The following is a 14,985-nucleotide window of genomic DNA, read 5'->3' on the forward strand; positions in this document are numbered from 1 at the left end:
TGGTAACAGTGATGGTTTGATAAACCATTAGGCTATATACCTTCAGATGAAATTCAGTCAAACTAAGTCAAGTGAACTGTTCAAGTCTCTTAATATTACAAGAGAAAAAAAGTCATATCATTTCTTTCAGGCAATGTATTACATATTTCATGTCATGCTCTTCTTAATTGCTCTTAGTTTCTCACAACTGAAGCATCCTTTCTGGCAAGTTGGGTTCCAAATACACCTAATATTTAAATTTTGGCTGCACCAAGATTTATATAATGAAAATCCTTTATTGGTGCAAAAGGAAGCATGGTGGCTCATGTGGTTAGGATGCTGGGATGATGATCAGTAGGCTCTCATTGAAGCCTCAGTTGCATTTGAAATGAAAAAAAGAAGCTGTTTTAATCCTCATTTATTTCAAGAAGGTTAAATGTTCAGGAGATATAATGTATTAGAATAAATAGGATGCATACCAAATGATTTATCTTTGGTTTTTAATATAGGTATGTACGTCAGAGGTGGTTTCAGCAGGTTTTGACCAGTTCTGGAGAACTGTTAGCAGACATTTTGAGTAGTTCAGAGAACCAGTAAATACCACCTCTGATTGGCCCCACCCCAGTGGTGGGTTTCAAAAATGTTGGAATCTACTCTGTGGGTGTGGCCTCCTTTGTGGGAGTGGCTTGCCGGCCATGTGACCGGGTAGGAGTGACTTGCCAGCCATGTGAGCAAGTGGGGGTGGCTTGCCAGTCATGTGACTGGGTGGAAGCGGCTTGGCAGTCATGTGACTTAAACTTAAATAAGATTAAAATAAGTACACAAAACAATAAAAGAGCTACTTACAGAAGGTAAGTAGCTTACTACTTACTACTTGTATTTCAAAGGGAATAAATACATATTTAATTTTGCACATGTTAACAGCTGTTGGAATTGTGTTTGCACAAGTGTGGAAAAAACAAAGATATGAAAATGAATAAATATTATAATGTGCAGGAATGAATAAATTGACATTTAAAATCAAGAAGGTTTCGAATACTTTTTCACGTGGGATTTGTTTTATTAATTGCCAACTAACAGAAACAGCAATTAGAAATCAAAAGTATGAAAGAAAACACCAATTATGTAAGGAAAGGTCACTAAAATGTATAAGGAAATATTATTAGTACTTGATCATTATTAATGTGTAGATAACCATGGGACATTACACACCCACACACAGAAACTATGACAGTGCCAGGAAAACACCAAAAAATAACAATCCCCCCCCCCCCAAAAAAAATAAGACTGCAGATGAAACCAGTTTTTTTCCCTAACCCTAAGAACAGGAAAGACAAAGCCACTGGAATAAAAACCATCAAGGCATTGTGGGAAATTATAAAGGACAGTGCCAGGAAACTCACAGAACCAGCAACCACCTCACAATTACCTAAACAACCAGGTATCACACAGAAACACACAATCTGGCAAAGCTGCCTTGCACCAACCTGGCCTGCACATAGAAAAGCAGCCACCCTGAGACACATAAACCATGCACCAACCTGTACACTTAAAAGCAACATTTTGCATCACAAATGAAACATTTGAAAAAAGGAATAACATTTCTTGTAACAAACATTCTATAAACAATAAATAAATAAAAATTCCCTAAAAATAATTAAAAACCACCAAGTTCAGAGAACATCAAAGGACCCCACAGTCCTCTCCCTCCTTATCTTTTTCCTTTTTGTCCTATCTTTCTCCTCCTTCCCCCCCAACCCCATTTCCTTCTAGCAATGATGATGTTACCTAGTTTGGTAATGAAATGTCTGTAAGAAAACCACTAAGCTCAGAAAGCAGCAAGGATGTTGATATGAATCACATTTAGTTATACTTCCTTTTATTATACTTTAATTTCTTAAATTGTACCTTAGCTTAATGTTTCATTCCTGGTTTCTATGCAATGTTGCTTACTTTGAAAGGGAATGATAATATGCATAGGCATCTCTTCATTTTATACTTTTATAGCATTGACTCTTCACATTTTTTAAGATCTGTTCTGATGGTCTTTCAAGCTGAACTAATGTCAGAACTAATGTGACACTACAAAACAGAGTCTTTGCTGCCATCTAATAGTTGTCCAGATTTTTGCCATCCAGAAATGGTAACTGGATTGGCATTTTGGATCTGCGGGAAGATGGAAATTTCTTTACTTTCACAGAAGGAATCCTAGGAGAAGCAAAGGACCATGTACACAATCCCCTAAGAAAGTTTACATTTGTCTTCTTTAATAAAGAGGAAGTGCCATACATTATCTCCTGCATAATTCTAAAAGTTGCAAAATCCTTAGAGGAGATTTTTCTTTGTAATAAAAAGAAATATGTACTATGCTTCTGAAAATTTTGAAACTGTGTATTAGAAAGTTTTGTTTTGTTTGTTTTTTAGTCCCTAACAGTGACAGAAAAAAAATGAGAGTTCATTGAGGCTTCTGAAAATAGATCTTTTCCTGTTAATAGCTACAGCTATTAACAAGAATACAGAAGGAGCGCACAGGGCAAAAATCCTCTTTCTTGAACATTTTTAATCTGTAGGAAAGATATTTCTGTCTTCGTTTTTTTCTTATAAGAATTGAAAGCATAAATAGGGCCCCACCCCCAACCACTAAAAGCTGCAATACTTTTCTGGGGAACAAAGACATATGAGCCATAATGGGACACATTAGTTCAAACTGTTGAAATAAATCATTTAGAGAATTGCAATCTGTATTGAGAAAAATGAGTAGGAAGATTTATCTTTTCTGGTTGGATGAAGTCTACATGATTCCTATTGGACTGCAGTATTGTAAAGTAACAAAGGACCTATATCAGAAATATAAATTTAAAAGTCAACCTCCATCTTCCTCCATCTTCCCCTATGGTATGTCATATGTAAGTGAAAAGGTGAATTCCAAAAACTTTTCACTTTAACTAATTCTGTTTCCCCAAACTTTAAAGAAAAAAAAACAGGGATAAGCATGCATCCCAGATCAGATTTCCAAGGCTATGGGATAAAATGCAATTTTAAACTCCCTTTTTTTCATCAGGATCCTTCACGTATGCTGGATGTCTAATTCCCATGATTGCCAGCTGATATCACCATTAGCCATGCTAGGTGGAAATTGAGTAACCTGGATTCCAGAATATTTGCAGAGTACCAGATTGTGGGGTATTGAATTTCTGGATATATCATAAGTTTAATTCCTTTTTAGAATTATTTTAATTTCTAGGAAGAACTACAGTTTTGAAGAATAATTGGAGAAGGATTGAGTGAATCAGCTTCATTGACCCCAAATTTTTATTTCCAATAGAATCCTTTAGGCTGAAATGAGAAATGTTTCTTAATGAATAATCAGCAAGGGAAATAAGCCCCCACTTGCAAATTTGTGATATGTCAATACTTTTGATTTACTATAGCAATAAACTACCTACACTATGCCTATGATTAATTGATATAACAATGGTTTAAGACAGGTATTGCAAAAGCATTGCACCATACCAAGTAGTTTGGTAAGAAACTGGAAATAAATTATTATGGTTAAGGCAGTGAAGTATTTCATTAGTATCTTGGTAATCATGCCCTATATGTCTGATACAAATTTTGATCAAATAAAATGAACGTAACCCTATTCAGCCCCTAAAAGAAGATACATTTAGGCTCAAAATTTTCATAGCTAGAAATAACTGAATAGATACAAAAGTAGCTTTCTGCGATTTAAAGAAGAATGAGTAAAAAATTACCAGCTAATTAATTATGATTGTGAGGTATTGAATGTAAGACATGAGTTATCTTTCTGCACAGCTTAATTTGGAGCATTCTGTCAAAATGGATCAAGTATAGATAATCTCCAAGAAAAAGCATTTTGTCATAAATAGTTGAAATTAAAAAAAAAAACCTTAGAAGAAAAAGCTAACAGCTAATGAAATGGAAAGTGATTTGCATTCTTTATGTTAACTCTGATCCTTGAATCTAATAGGACCACATTAGAGACAGGGAAAACCTTAGCATGAAAGGTATTAAGAATATTAATATGTGGGTTCCTATATTATGCCTCACCGTCAAGGGATTTGTTTGGACCTGACTTAGTATACTGTAAAAATATGGCCAATGTATTTTATAAATTAACTATGGTTCATGATTTAATGTACATTTGTACATCCAAATGGTAATTTAACAAATAAACTATGTTTAAGTAAATCATGACATATGTATGTGCAAAGCAGTTCATCGGATACGTCTTATATCAGACAAAAGTTTTGTGTGATTGACTTACTGGGACTGCAGTGTCATGTTAGCCTGTTCTTTTACTTCACTAGATGCATAGCAGAGTGGCTAGATGGTTGTAGCTTTTAAATTGAATTTAAATGGGGCAGGAGGAAGGGGAGGAGAAAACAGGTTATGCAGATGGTTTAATGTACATTTGTACATCCCAATAGTAATTTAACAAATAAACTATATTTAAGTAAATCATTACATATGTGCAAAACAGTTCATCAGATACGTCTTATATCAGACTTTAAATGTTAAGACAGATTACTAGTATTCTATCAATTAATAGTTTCTTGAAATGTTTGTAGGTATGTGGATGCAGGAATCTCTCATTCAGGACTCCTTTTAAACCCCCCCCCCCCAATAACAGTCACTTTGAAGCTTGCCACAAAATGTCCTGAGAGATTGAAATGCTGTTATTACTTCGTTCTTGTGCCTTGATGTCAAACTTGTATCCATTAATTATTTTGCACAAAGCTCCTCCTATCCAGAGGGCTTGGTCAGCAGATGATGGCATATATCACATTAGAACAAAATATGTGAAGGTACCTCTAATGACATTTATATTTTTCTTAGAAGCCTGTCTTGGTACTTAGTGTAGGGCAACATAGACATCTGGGCTTATTTCAGGTTTATCATAATTGTAATTTTGTTTCTTATTGTTATCTTACAAGAATCTACTTCCATGGATGTTTATATGCAACTATGAGCTGGCCACCCAGTATTTGAGAAAGTTCAGTATCATTGTCCAATATTAGTACCCTCTACTGGTCATTGTGAAGGTTTTGTCCTCAGAGGTAAGTCTGGAAGTGCTGTTTTCCCTCTGTAAAGGCACATATTATTCTAAAAATTAAAATATTCTCTGTAGTAAAATTTGTTCCAACAGCAGCCTTTATCATTATGCTTATAATGGCTGTAGGTTACATAAAGAAATGTGCCCCCCCCTGCCAATGGCTTAATGTCTTCCATTTCAATCCAGCCAAACTTGCTTAAAAATGTTGTAACTGGGCTGTTACTTGCAATGCCTTTTTTAAAAAAAATGCCCACACACATTTCCAAAAATATTTTCTGCACAATACTTTCAAAAATGGTATATGCTGTTCTATAGCTTCTGACAAGCAGTTGATTCACCCATCAATTAAAACTTGGGTTCTAAGAAAATAGTTATATTTTTAAAAAGCCTACTTCCTACAAAAAATCCAAAAACTTGTCCCATATAATTCAAATGCTATAATAGTTATAAAGTGCAATTATCATGGAAAGAAGAAAAAGACCAAAACTTAGATGGATTTTACATTTTGACAATAAGGTTTAATATAACTAGGAAACAAAACATAACAATACAAGAATTGCTAGAAAGAGGAAACAGAATATCTAATTTGTGTGTCCTTGTGTTCTGAAGAACATTGCGTGTTTCTGTTGTAATCCAAAGACTAGAATTTATTTAATGTCACACAGAAGAGCTACTCCTCTCAGTATCCAATGATCAGGAGATACAGTTGTTCTTAGGTAGATTGCAGTGATATAGGTCAAATCTGTTCTTCTTGGCTTTTTATAAATGGGACAAACATAGAGTTTAGGATCTCTTGGGCCTGTTGTGTTAATTGCAAATATATGTACAACAGGAAGTAAAGTGAAAAGAATCTTTGCTGTAGATTCAGTAAGCTTATTATTACGTCTATCCCAGCCAGCTCCATCCAAGTATAATCCATAGATATAAACCCCTTCCTATATAAAAAGAATGTATATTATTATGGTTAGAAAATTATCAGCTTTTAATATTATAACATAGCTTGACTGATTTAACCTGTGTGGTATAAATTATAGCATAATTAGCAAAATGAAAAAAAAATACTAGCAAAATTTGAGAAAGTAAAACAGTCTATAATGTTTCTAAGTGATAATGAATAATGTAACATATATTTGTGTTTACTGAAAATAATTGAAATACCTTTTGGGCTGTGAGATTTAAAGGAGATTTCTATTTTATGGTCTATCTACCTTTCTGTCTGGGCATGGTCTCAACCTGTATATTCTCTAATTCCCTAAGAATGCAATAAGAAAAATGCCTTGAAGAATCCTACATTTCCTGCAAAGCCGCCACCCCCACCCCGCCCTCAGATGACAGAAGCAAATAAACCTAGAGAAGTTTTTGTTACAGTGATGTCATCATCCTCTATCTTTCTCCTCCATATTTGCTACTTTGCTAATGGAAGGTAGGAAAGGAGTATGTCAGAGCTACATAAGTGAAAAACAAATGTGCTTTCTTTCTCTTATTGGTCATTTCATTGTTGAAAAATCTAAAGTGAATACAAACCAAGCATTTATTTTTAAAAAAAATCAGGTTAGAATGATCAAACACAGAATTAGTTTGGAAATTAATGCAAAAAAGGATGTATCCATGGTATACTTACAGGGGGGGGTGCAGTGATCTCTTCTTTGACCTGTTTCAGCACTTCATTATGGATGGTCACTGTATCCAAAGCCCAGCCTTTATGTGCTCTTGTAACCTCTTGTCTCATAGCTGTTAGAAAGCCTGTAAAATGGGCCAAAGAATAAGACAGGTTTAATACAACCTTTTTCTTACATATATATATATATGCTTCTCCAGATGTAAAATACAATCCAGGGCCTTAGTCTACATATAGACCAGACCAGACCAGACCCAGACCAGACCAGACCAGACCAGACCAGACCAGACCAGACCAGATTATTTATATATATATATATATATATATATATATATATATATATATATATATATATATATATATATATATATATATATATATATATATATATATATATATATATATATATATATATATATATATATATATATATATAATCTGGTCTGGTCTGGTCTGGTCTGGTCTGGTCTGGTCTGGTCTGGTCTGGTCTATATGTAGACTAAGGCCCTGGATTGTATTTTACATCTGGAGAAGCATAATGCTTTTAAACTGGGAGCTGAATTTGGTCAAAGAAAGAAATAGAGCAATAAACCTTTAGAAGAACTATACAGGTCATCAATTCATCACAAGAGTCATCAAACTATTGATGAATACCAAATAGCTTCAGTTTTCTGGCTTATATTATCTTTCCTCCCAAAAAAATATGTAAATGTCTTTTGTGAATAAAACAAAGGAGCCAATAATGGGTGGATAATCCTCTAATCATGACCAGGATAAGAATTTCAAAGGCAATCCTTAAAAGAACATTGAATTTTCTAAATCACTTTATGAAATGCAGAATTTTGTTCACTTGATACAATTAATTTGTATCAGATAAGTTTTCATTTAGTTATTTCAAATTGTAATAAAATTCTATATAAAAATGGAAAAATCCTTGATAACTGTGCCTGCATATTGACTTTCACCTATCTGAAACCAGCTTGTACATGTTAAAAGTTTTAGAAAAAACTGTATATATTTAATATGTATGGCTTAAATGATGCTATATTCACTGTTTTCCTTAAATAATCAAATAAAGAGAAATATGACTTTCACAAGAATCTTAACAGAAATCCTGAACAGTAATATATACTGTAATTTATCACCATGCAATTGAAAAAAGTTATCTATATCTATCTATCTATCTATCTATCTATCTATCTATCTATCTATCTATCTATCTATCTATCTATCTATCTATCTATCTATTTTAGATTTCTGCCTCTCCTTCCATATGAATGTGATAGAATAAATCAAATGAAATGGAAAAGTTATGCTTTTTAATAGTCTAATATGGCTTCACTCTTGTAACATAACATATTGTTGATTTTATTTATAATGATTGATATTTACCCTGAGGATTAAAAAATCCAGTCATCCAAAATACAGGTGGTCTTCCTTCAAAGATCCAAACACGGAATTGGGAATTTCTTTCTAAAAGTTCAGTAAACCAGAAACCCAGGGTAGAAGAATCCCATGATACACGCTTCCAGAGCTGAGGAATTCGAGCATCGTACATGTTATCAAGAGCATCTCTTAGGTTCTGAAGAAGTGAAAGATAAGACATGTCATGGTGTATTTGAATAGAAAATGTCTTTATTTCAGAATGAATGATGATTATACATAATACTGTACTTGGTTACCTCACTCATAATAATAGTTCCTTCTATGGCTAGTTTAAGGTCAACAAGGCTGTTTCGGACTATTTTGATAACTTTTTGCATTCGGTCAATTTCTTGGCGAAGAAAAATGTTCATAGAATTAAGATGGCCCATTTTAATCAAACGAGCTTTTACCTAAATAAAAATCATTAAAAGAAAACAAGTCAATCAACGAAGTATTTAGGATAGCTTTATGCTAAATAAAGAATACTAGTTGATAACCTGATGGAGACCAGATATTTATTTATAGGGGGAAAACCGCTGGACCAAACATAATTTCTAATGTTGGATTTTTCCCCCATACCAGAGGATGCCCCCTTGTGGCATACTGTGGGGCTTGTTACCATGGCAACTCCACTGTGCTGTACAGTAGAAGCCATTTTAAAGTACAACAGGCTGTATCTTAACAGAACACAAATCCCAAGGGGTGTGGGGGTGTCTTACCCCTCCCCTATTATTTGTTTCCAGAGAGTAAGTTTTCTGTGTACCAAGTTTGGTTGAAATTGTTCTAGGCTTTCCAGAGTTATGCTGAAACATACATATACACACAGCCATTTTAGATGATGATGATAGATAGATAGATAGATAGATAGATAGATAGATAGATAGATAGATAGATAGATAGATAGATAGATAGATTTAGGCAACAGTATTCCTATTTTTAGTGCTATAGGATCTCCCTGTATGTTCATGTGCACCAGCACTATAGGGTGTATTATCCTTACAATAGGCTGGCTTAAACAAACTTTAGATATTGGTTTGATGGTCTATTGTAAAAATATGCACAGGAAATCATGTGAATATGTGAGAATAAAGACAGTAGATTATGAAAAGTAAATTTAAAAGTTCAATCCAGAAATTGATCATGTTTTACTGATAGAGGAAAATATTAGTAGCTAAGGGTTGAAATGAAGTGCTCTGATGATATTACTAGTTTGGGTAATGAAAAATCTGCAAAAAAACAACCAAGTTCAGAGAGCACCAAGGACCTCTGATGATGCTTTTGTTTTAGAAAAAATAAAGAAGTATTATAATGCTATTGCAAAACCAAATGTATCCTTAGAACTCTAGTATTCTTGTATGTGTTAAAATAGTTATAGTGGATTAATTTCATGAAGAAACTCTATGCAGCCACCATGAATTCTAATGGAGAATATCTGTGAGCAGCTCTCAGTGCCTTAAATCACTAGACATTGTGATAATCTAAGGTCAGATATACAATGAAAATGACTATCCAGTTAGTGGAAAGCAATTCAATTATTGCATTCTTTCATTTATTTAAGATTTGTAAGCCATTGTTGCAGACAATGAAGATAACAATTTGAGAAATAAGTGCAGTAACTAACACCAGTAAATATATACTACATTTAATAAAGCTTTTATGTTTTATTCCTTAAATTACAAATTTGTATTAAGTTTTTTATTTTATATGTGTATACACATATCACATATCAATGCGTGAATGGTGTGATACCTGAGTACCCCTCTTATTTCTATCTCTGTTTTAACATTTTTCCCCCTCCATCATTATTATGTTCAAAGATGTGATAATAACATTTCATTTCTGTTTTCCATCCTCCATCTGTTTTGTTATTTGTGTTTCTATTATTTACCTTTTCACATCTGTTTATATTAAATTTCCATCTTTTCTTTCTTTCATTATTCAATATCTCAATATACATTTCTGGTACCAATAACAATGATTTAAAGCATTTAAAATATATGCATTTCATTTTTTCTAATACCATCATTCAAACCTTAATTTTCAATTAAAACTTAATTCTTATTCATACATATATTCATGTCCTTTCCAATCCTCTAGTCCATATAATTCTACTATTAATAATCATGTTGACATTAAAATATATTCTTTCATTATCTAATTACCTTTTGTTTAATTCTAGCATTTCACTACTACTCATATACTTATATAATTCTAATATCACACATTATTGAACCACTTTCATGAAATATTTTTTACTTTACTTTCCCTCTCATTTTTCCTTATCTAACATCTCTTGCCCCCATCCAAATGTTTAGTCTTCTTTTTTGGGGGGGTGTTGCCCCCCATATTCTTCTTTTAGATCTTTTAAGCCTTTTAATTCATCTGCCTCTAAATCTATAATTTGACAATACATTCTGGCTTTCTCTCCCCTCTCCATCTTTGCCCACTGTATAGTTTTAAAGCTATTTGTTCTAACTCTGTCTCTTTCCCCAACTATCTTCCTGTTTCTTCCATTCCCTTTTCAAATCTTTTAAGATATTTTCCTCCTGTTTTAATTCCCTATTCCCTATTAATTTTAACATTATCTCCTCATTGTTGTCTTCTTTTTGCTTTCTTGGTTCTGCTGTCTCCTCCACTTCTTCTGATAGTCCATTCTTTCCTCATTGTCCTGGTCTTTATTCGTTGTTCCTTATATTATATTTTCCCAGTTTTGGTCTATACGATCAAATATTTGCATCATCTCCTTATGTTGTTCCTATATAAGATCCTTAATGTTTTGATACATCAGCTCTATTCTGTTATCTCCACTTAATTCCATCTTGAGTTATGTTTTTGCTTAACAAGTCTCCTTTAGAGTCAATTGTTTAGAAATTTTTAAAATCACAATTTTAACTGTCAAATCAACAAGTAGTCAATCCAATTTAGAAAGAAAACCAAGGGGGTTATCCACATCTCTTGCAATCACTTTTATTTGTTCAACAATATTTAATGGTCTCTTGGCTAAATTTCTTATTTGATATATAAATCTCCAATGGTTTTAAAGTAAATACTTGTAATCCAACAAATATAAATGATTATTCCCAGGGTTGCACAGTTCTCTTTTTAGCAGCAGATGGTGCTCTAGTTTAAACTTGCCACAGGCTCTCTGTGTTATTGCTGACAATTCCGATTTTAATTATTTTAAATTGTAAATCCAATAAGTGGGCTAACTTAATAAAAAAAGCTAGGGATCTAATTCCAGCATTAACAATGCCTCTTCGATACCACATCTTTTACTTTGAGAGTTCAATTTTCTTTTTCTTATTTTTTTAAAATTCTGTTCTTAATTCCTCCAGTATTTTTTTTAACGCACTTATCTGCTGCTGGCAAATCGTTCTAATTATGTTTCCTCCTTAGATTTATTGGGGTCATTTTTCAATAAAATGCAGGTGTTGGTTCTTACTTGATACGCCCCTTCTCTGGGCAGGTGGAGACAGCGATCATGCATAGGTTAACTCAGTCAGTAACCAATAGAAGTGAGTCTACCAAAGTGATGTCATCGCCTCTGAGGAGCATGCTCCCACTTTTTTAGACTCAGTTCAATTGGAACTGGCTGTGCTAATCGCTTTCTCCTCAACTATTTCTTAAAAATTGAATAGTTTAATTGAATTTAATTGGATTTCTCAAAATAACAAAGGAAATTGGTCTTTCTAAATTGATTCTCTGGTATGGGCTCCTGTAAGGTCTCTCAATAGCCTTTGGGGCTGGAGAGTGCTTATCGCGCCTAATTGCAGGCTTGCCTGTGAAAGCCTCGGGCTTCTGCGGCTTCGTATTTCAGCAGAACCAGCTGAAATAGTCATGGAGGCTCTAATCTCCTCAGCAGGGAAATCCCAGGCCCCTGCCTTGCCGCCGGTGCCACTAATTGCCACCTCCACCTCCAGGAGCCTCTGAACGCTATGGGGAGCCTCATTACGGCCGCAAAGAGCCGCCTGTCACTGAAAGAACAATGTGACTGCCTCTGCGCCTCCCTATCATTGCCCTGGCATTGCTCTACATGTCCGCAGCTTTTTCCTTGGCTCCTAGGCCTCTCCGCAGGGCCTAAAACCGCCCACTCTCACTGCAAGGCCTCAGTTACCTCATGGCGCTGGCCCATAGGCTCTGTAGCCTCAGTGGCCATTAAATTTAGTGTGAAGATCATTTTGAGTCAAGGAAATGCTCCAGAACAGTCTTAGGTGTTCAGACCGTCCCCAGCTTCATGGAAGACATGTTTGCTGCTGTTGCTCCTAATCTTCAGATGAGGGGGCTTTTCTAGTCAGGGAGGAGAGATGCGGCTCTCATCAACCTGTCAGGCAGTCCCCCTTTACTTCACCACCTCTCCAGGTTGGCTATGGCTCAATTTGAGCCCTCCGATGAGGAGAGGTTGGAGCCGGGCTGCAGAGCTTGCAGTCCTCACTTCTGAAGGCGCCGGAAGTACAACTGGAAGTCTGAGAAATTACAATTTTAATATTTGCTTCATTGTTTCATATCTTTTCTGGGTGAATATGGAATCTTTTGTCATTGCTCTTGAACTCCTCATTGGAGTTTTAAAAGGCAGCACAGATATGCCAATGTTTACAGCATCTTGACTATAAATATGAAAATTATTCATTAATATACCCAGTTGCTTGCAGTTATTACAATCTAGGGATGCACATGACTTTTCATGTGAAATATGGAAACAAGGGAAATATTCTCATTGGTAAATTATTAGCTAATAATTTTTCCTTAAGCCAGAATCATTAGATACATATACAGCTAAATTCATATTTTAACATCATGAAGGGACTCATTTCCTTCTTATGTAGCACCTGAGGATTTCTTCTACCAGCAGGTTTAGAGTCCGTGTAAAGCAAGATGGGTGCATTTCAAAACAAATTATTCTCTACAAAATAAAAGTCCTATTTGGGTCCATTGGAAGCAGAGAGTTATAAAGCAGGACAAAGCATTTCATAATCCATCCATCCATCCATCCATCCATCCATCCGTCCGTCCGTAGAATTCTCTTCATTCTAATTTAATTTGTTGATATTATTATGTAATGGCATCTTTTTAGTGGTGGTGGGAGACAGGAACACCTCAGGAAGACATCCCTTTTTTAAAATTAAAAAGTATTTTCAAAAACACACAATAAGAAAAGAAACAGCTTTCAATAGATACCAGTGAATGAGAAACAAAAGAAGCAGGGATATGTTTTGAAATTATTTGCCCTGAAAGCTTCTACTTTTGCCTCTTGTTCATTAACATTTAGTACAGTCTAAGGAAAGTGATTTTAGCTCTTTTTAACACAAGAATTATATGAAGAGATATAAAGCAGAGTAGTGGAGAATCACTAGCTATAGACTTTTTAATAAAACAAGCCCTTTGGAATTAAGATACTAAGAGCTTTGAAAATACATGTTTAATCTCAGGCTTTCAACCAAGCAATGCTGATTGCTTATTTAAAAGAAGGTGATGTTCCGATGATAATGTTGGGGAGCTCAGAAATGAGCCTGAATAATTTCTGGCTCAGATTGAGCCTGTTCAAAGTGTTCAAAAAACCACAGACCTGGGACCAGAGTGATCTTTTCAGCTCCTGTTTAAAATATTAGTAGATACTTTTCTTTCAATCAAACAAAAAGAAAAGGGTTGGCATCTTTTATTTAAACTTGGCTAAGCCAACTCATACCGTACCAGCCTTTTGAATCCATACTGAATACCATTTGCTGGGGGTAAGTAATGCCTATCCTATGGAAATCCTCCAGAATAATAAATATATGGTCCAAGGTGAATCAATTACAGTGTTTCTTAAATTATTGCAAGCCATATAGTTCTGTGCTTTGGACTACAAAACATCTCAAGCCATTATAGCCCCAATTTCATGCTTTATAATTATGATATTTTAATTTTGTTTGCTGTTCAAAGTCATTTGTTAAGGGTGGATATATAAATTGGATCAATCAATCAATTCATACATAAAAATAATAAATTAGGATGATGTTCTTTTGTTTCATTTTGCCTAAATACATCATTTTACATTTTGTCAAGAAGTTTGCCAATAAAATATTGTTCTAATAATTGCTGTATTATTTATACGATCCTTTGGCAAAATTGAAATAGCTGCTCCATATAGTCCAACAGAGCTATTTGGATCATATCCAGAACCCATCCCCACTTCTGATCCTTGACCAGAAAGAAGATAATTTAAAGCCAGATGACTTGTATGTGTGTGCTTTTGTAAAAGCAATTGTAAAATATATTGAACAATACCATAAAACTCATACCTTCCCCCAAATGTTAAATCTGTTCCCTACAATGATAGCATAACACAACTGTGATATTTCTGTGGCCTCTGGGCAAGTATGGATCATGACTAGAAAAAGAATTGCCCATTAGCAGAACTGTGAAATCGACACACAAAGAAGAGGTTGAGAAGAGTATTTCCTTTCAGCACTCTTAAACAATACAAAGAGTTTACCACTATGGATTAGTATTTTCATGCTTATGTGTACTTTAGAACAATTACCTCATGGGGTATATAATCAGGGGGCAATTTCTCAAGCATATCTTCAGCTAGTCTATACACAATAGCTTCTCGAGTTTCTCCTACTCCACCTCCACTTTCTTTTGGTTGAATATTGGTTATAGTGTTCAGGACATCAGCTGCTGTGTTACTCTGGTATCTGAAAGGAGTATTATATGATATGTAATAAAGTCAGAACTTGTAAGAATTATAAATTGTCAAATAAGATTACTATAAATAACCCACAATGAAAAGCCACCGACAATTCAATGGATTCCTGCTATTTCTGGCATTGGGGAAACAAAGACAACAAATTCATTAAACTGAGGATGATCAAGCCATGATTGGCCGTGACATTTGAATGTAACC

At 34.4% G+C, this 14,985-nt stretch overlaps 1 protein-coding gene across 2 annotated transcripts in view; it reads right to left on the reverse strand.

The window, feature by feature from the left end:
* Positions 1-5,623: 5,623 nt before the first annotated feature.
* DNAH8 (dynein axonemal heavy chain 8) overlaps positions 5,624-14,985 on the reverse strand; it is a 150,109-nt gene continuing 140,747 nt past the window's right edge. For both annotated transcript variants that reach the window (XM_087719122.1, XM_087719121.1), the window contains exons 85-89: positions 14,620-14,776; positions 8,357-8,509; positions 8,067-8,256; positions 6,678-6,799; positions 5,624-5,991 (exon numbers count right to left, since the gene is read on the reverse strand). In XM_087719122.1, coding sequence (XP_087575248.1) covers positions 5,704-5,991; positions 6,678-6,799; positions 8,067-8,256; positions 8,357-8,509; positions 14,620-14,776 — 910 coding nt within the window. In that variant the 3' untranslated portion in view covers positions 5,624-5,703. The remainder of the gene's footprint in view (positions 5,992-6,677; positions 6,800-8,066; positions 8,257-8,356; positions 8,510-14,619; positions 14,777-14,985) is intronic.

Source organism: Thamnophis sirtalis, unplaced genomic scaffold, assembly GCF_051295495.1.
Source record: "Thamnophis sirtalis isolate CommonGarterSnake01/CBP01778 unplaced genomic scaffold, rThaSir2_p1.2 scaffold_6, whole genome shotgun sequence".
In the NCBI taxonomy this organism is placed as follows: Eukaryota; Metazoa; Chordata; class Lepidosauria; order Squamata; family Natricidae; genus Thamnophis; species Thamnophis sirtalis.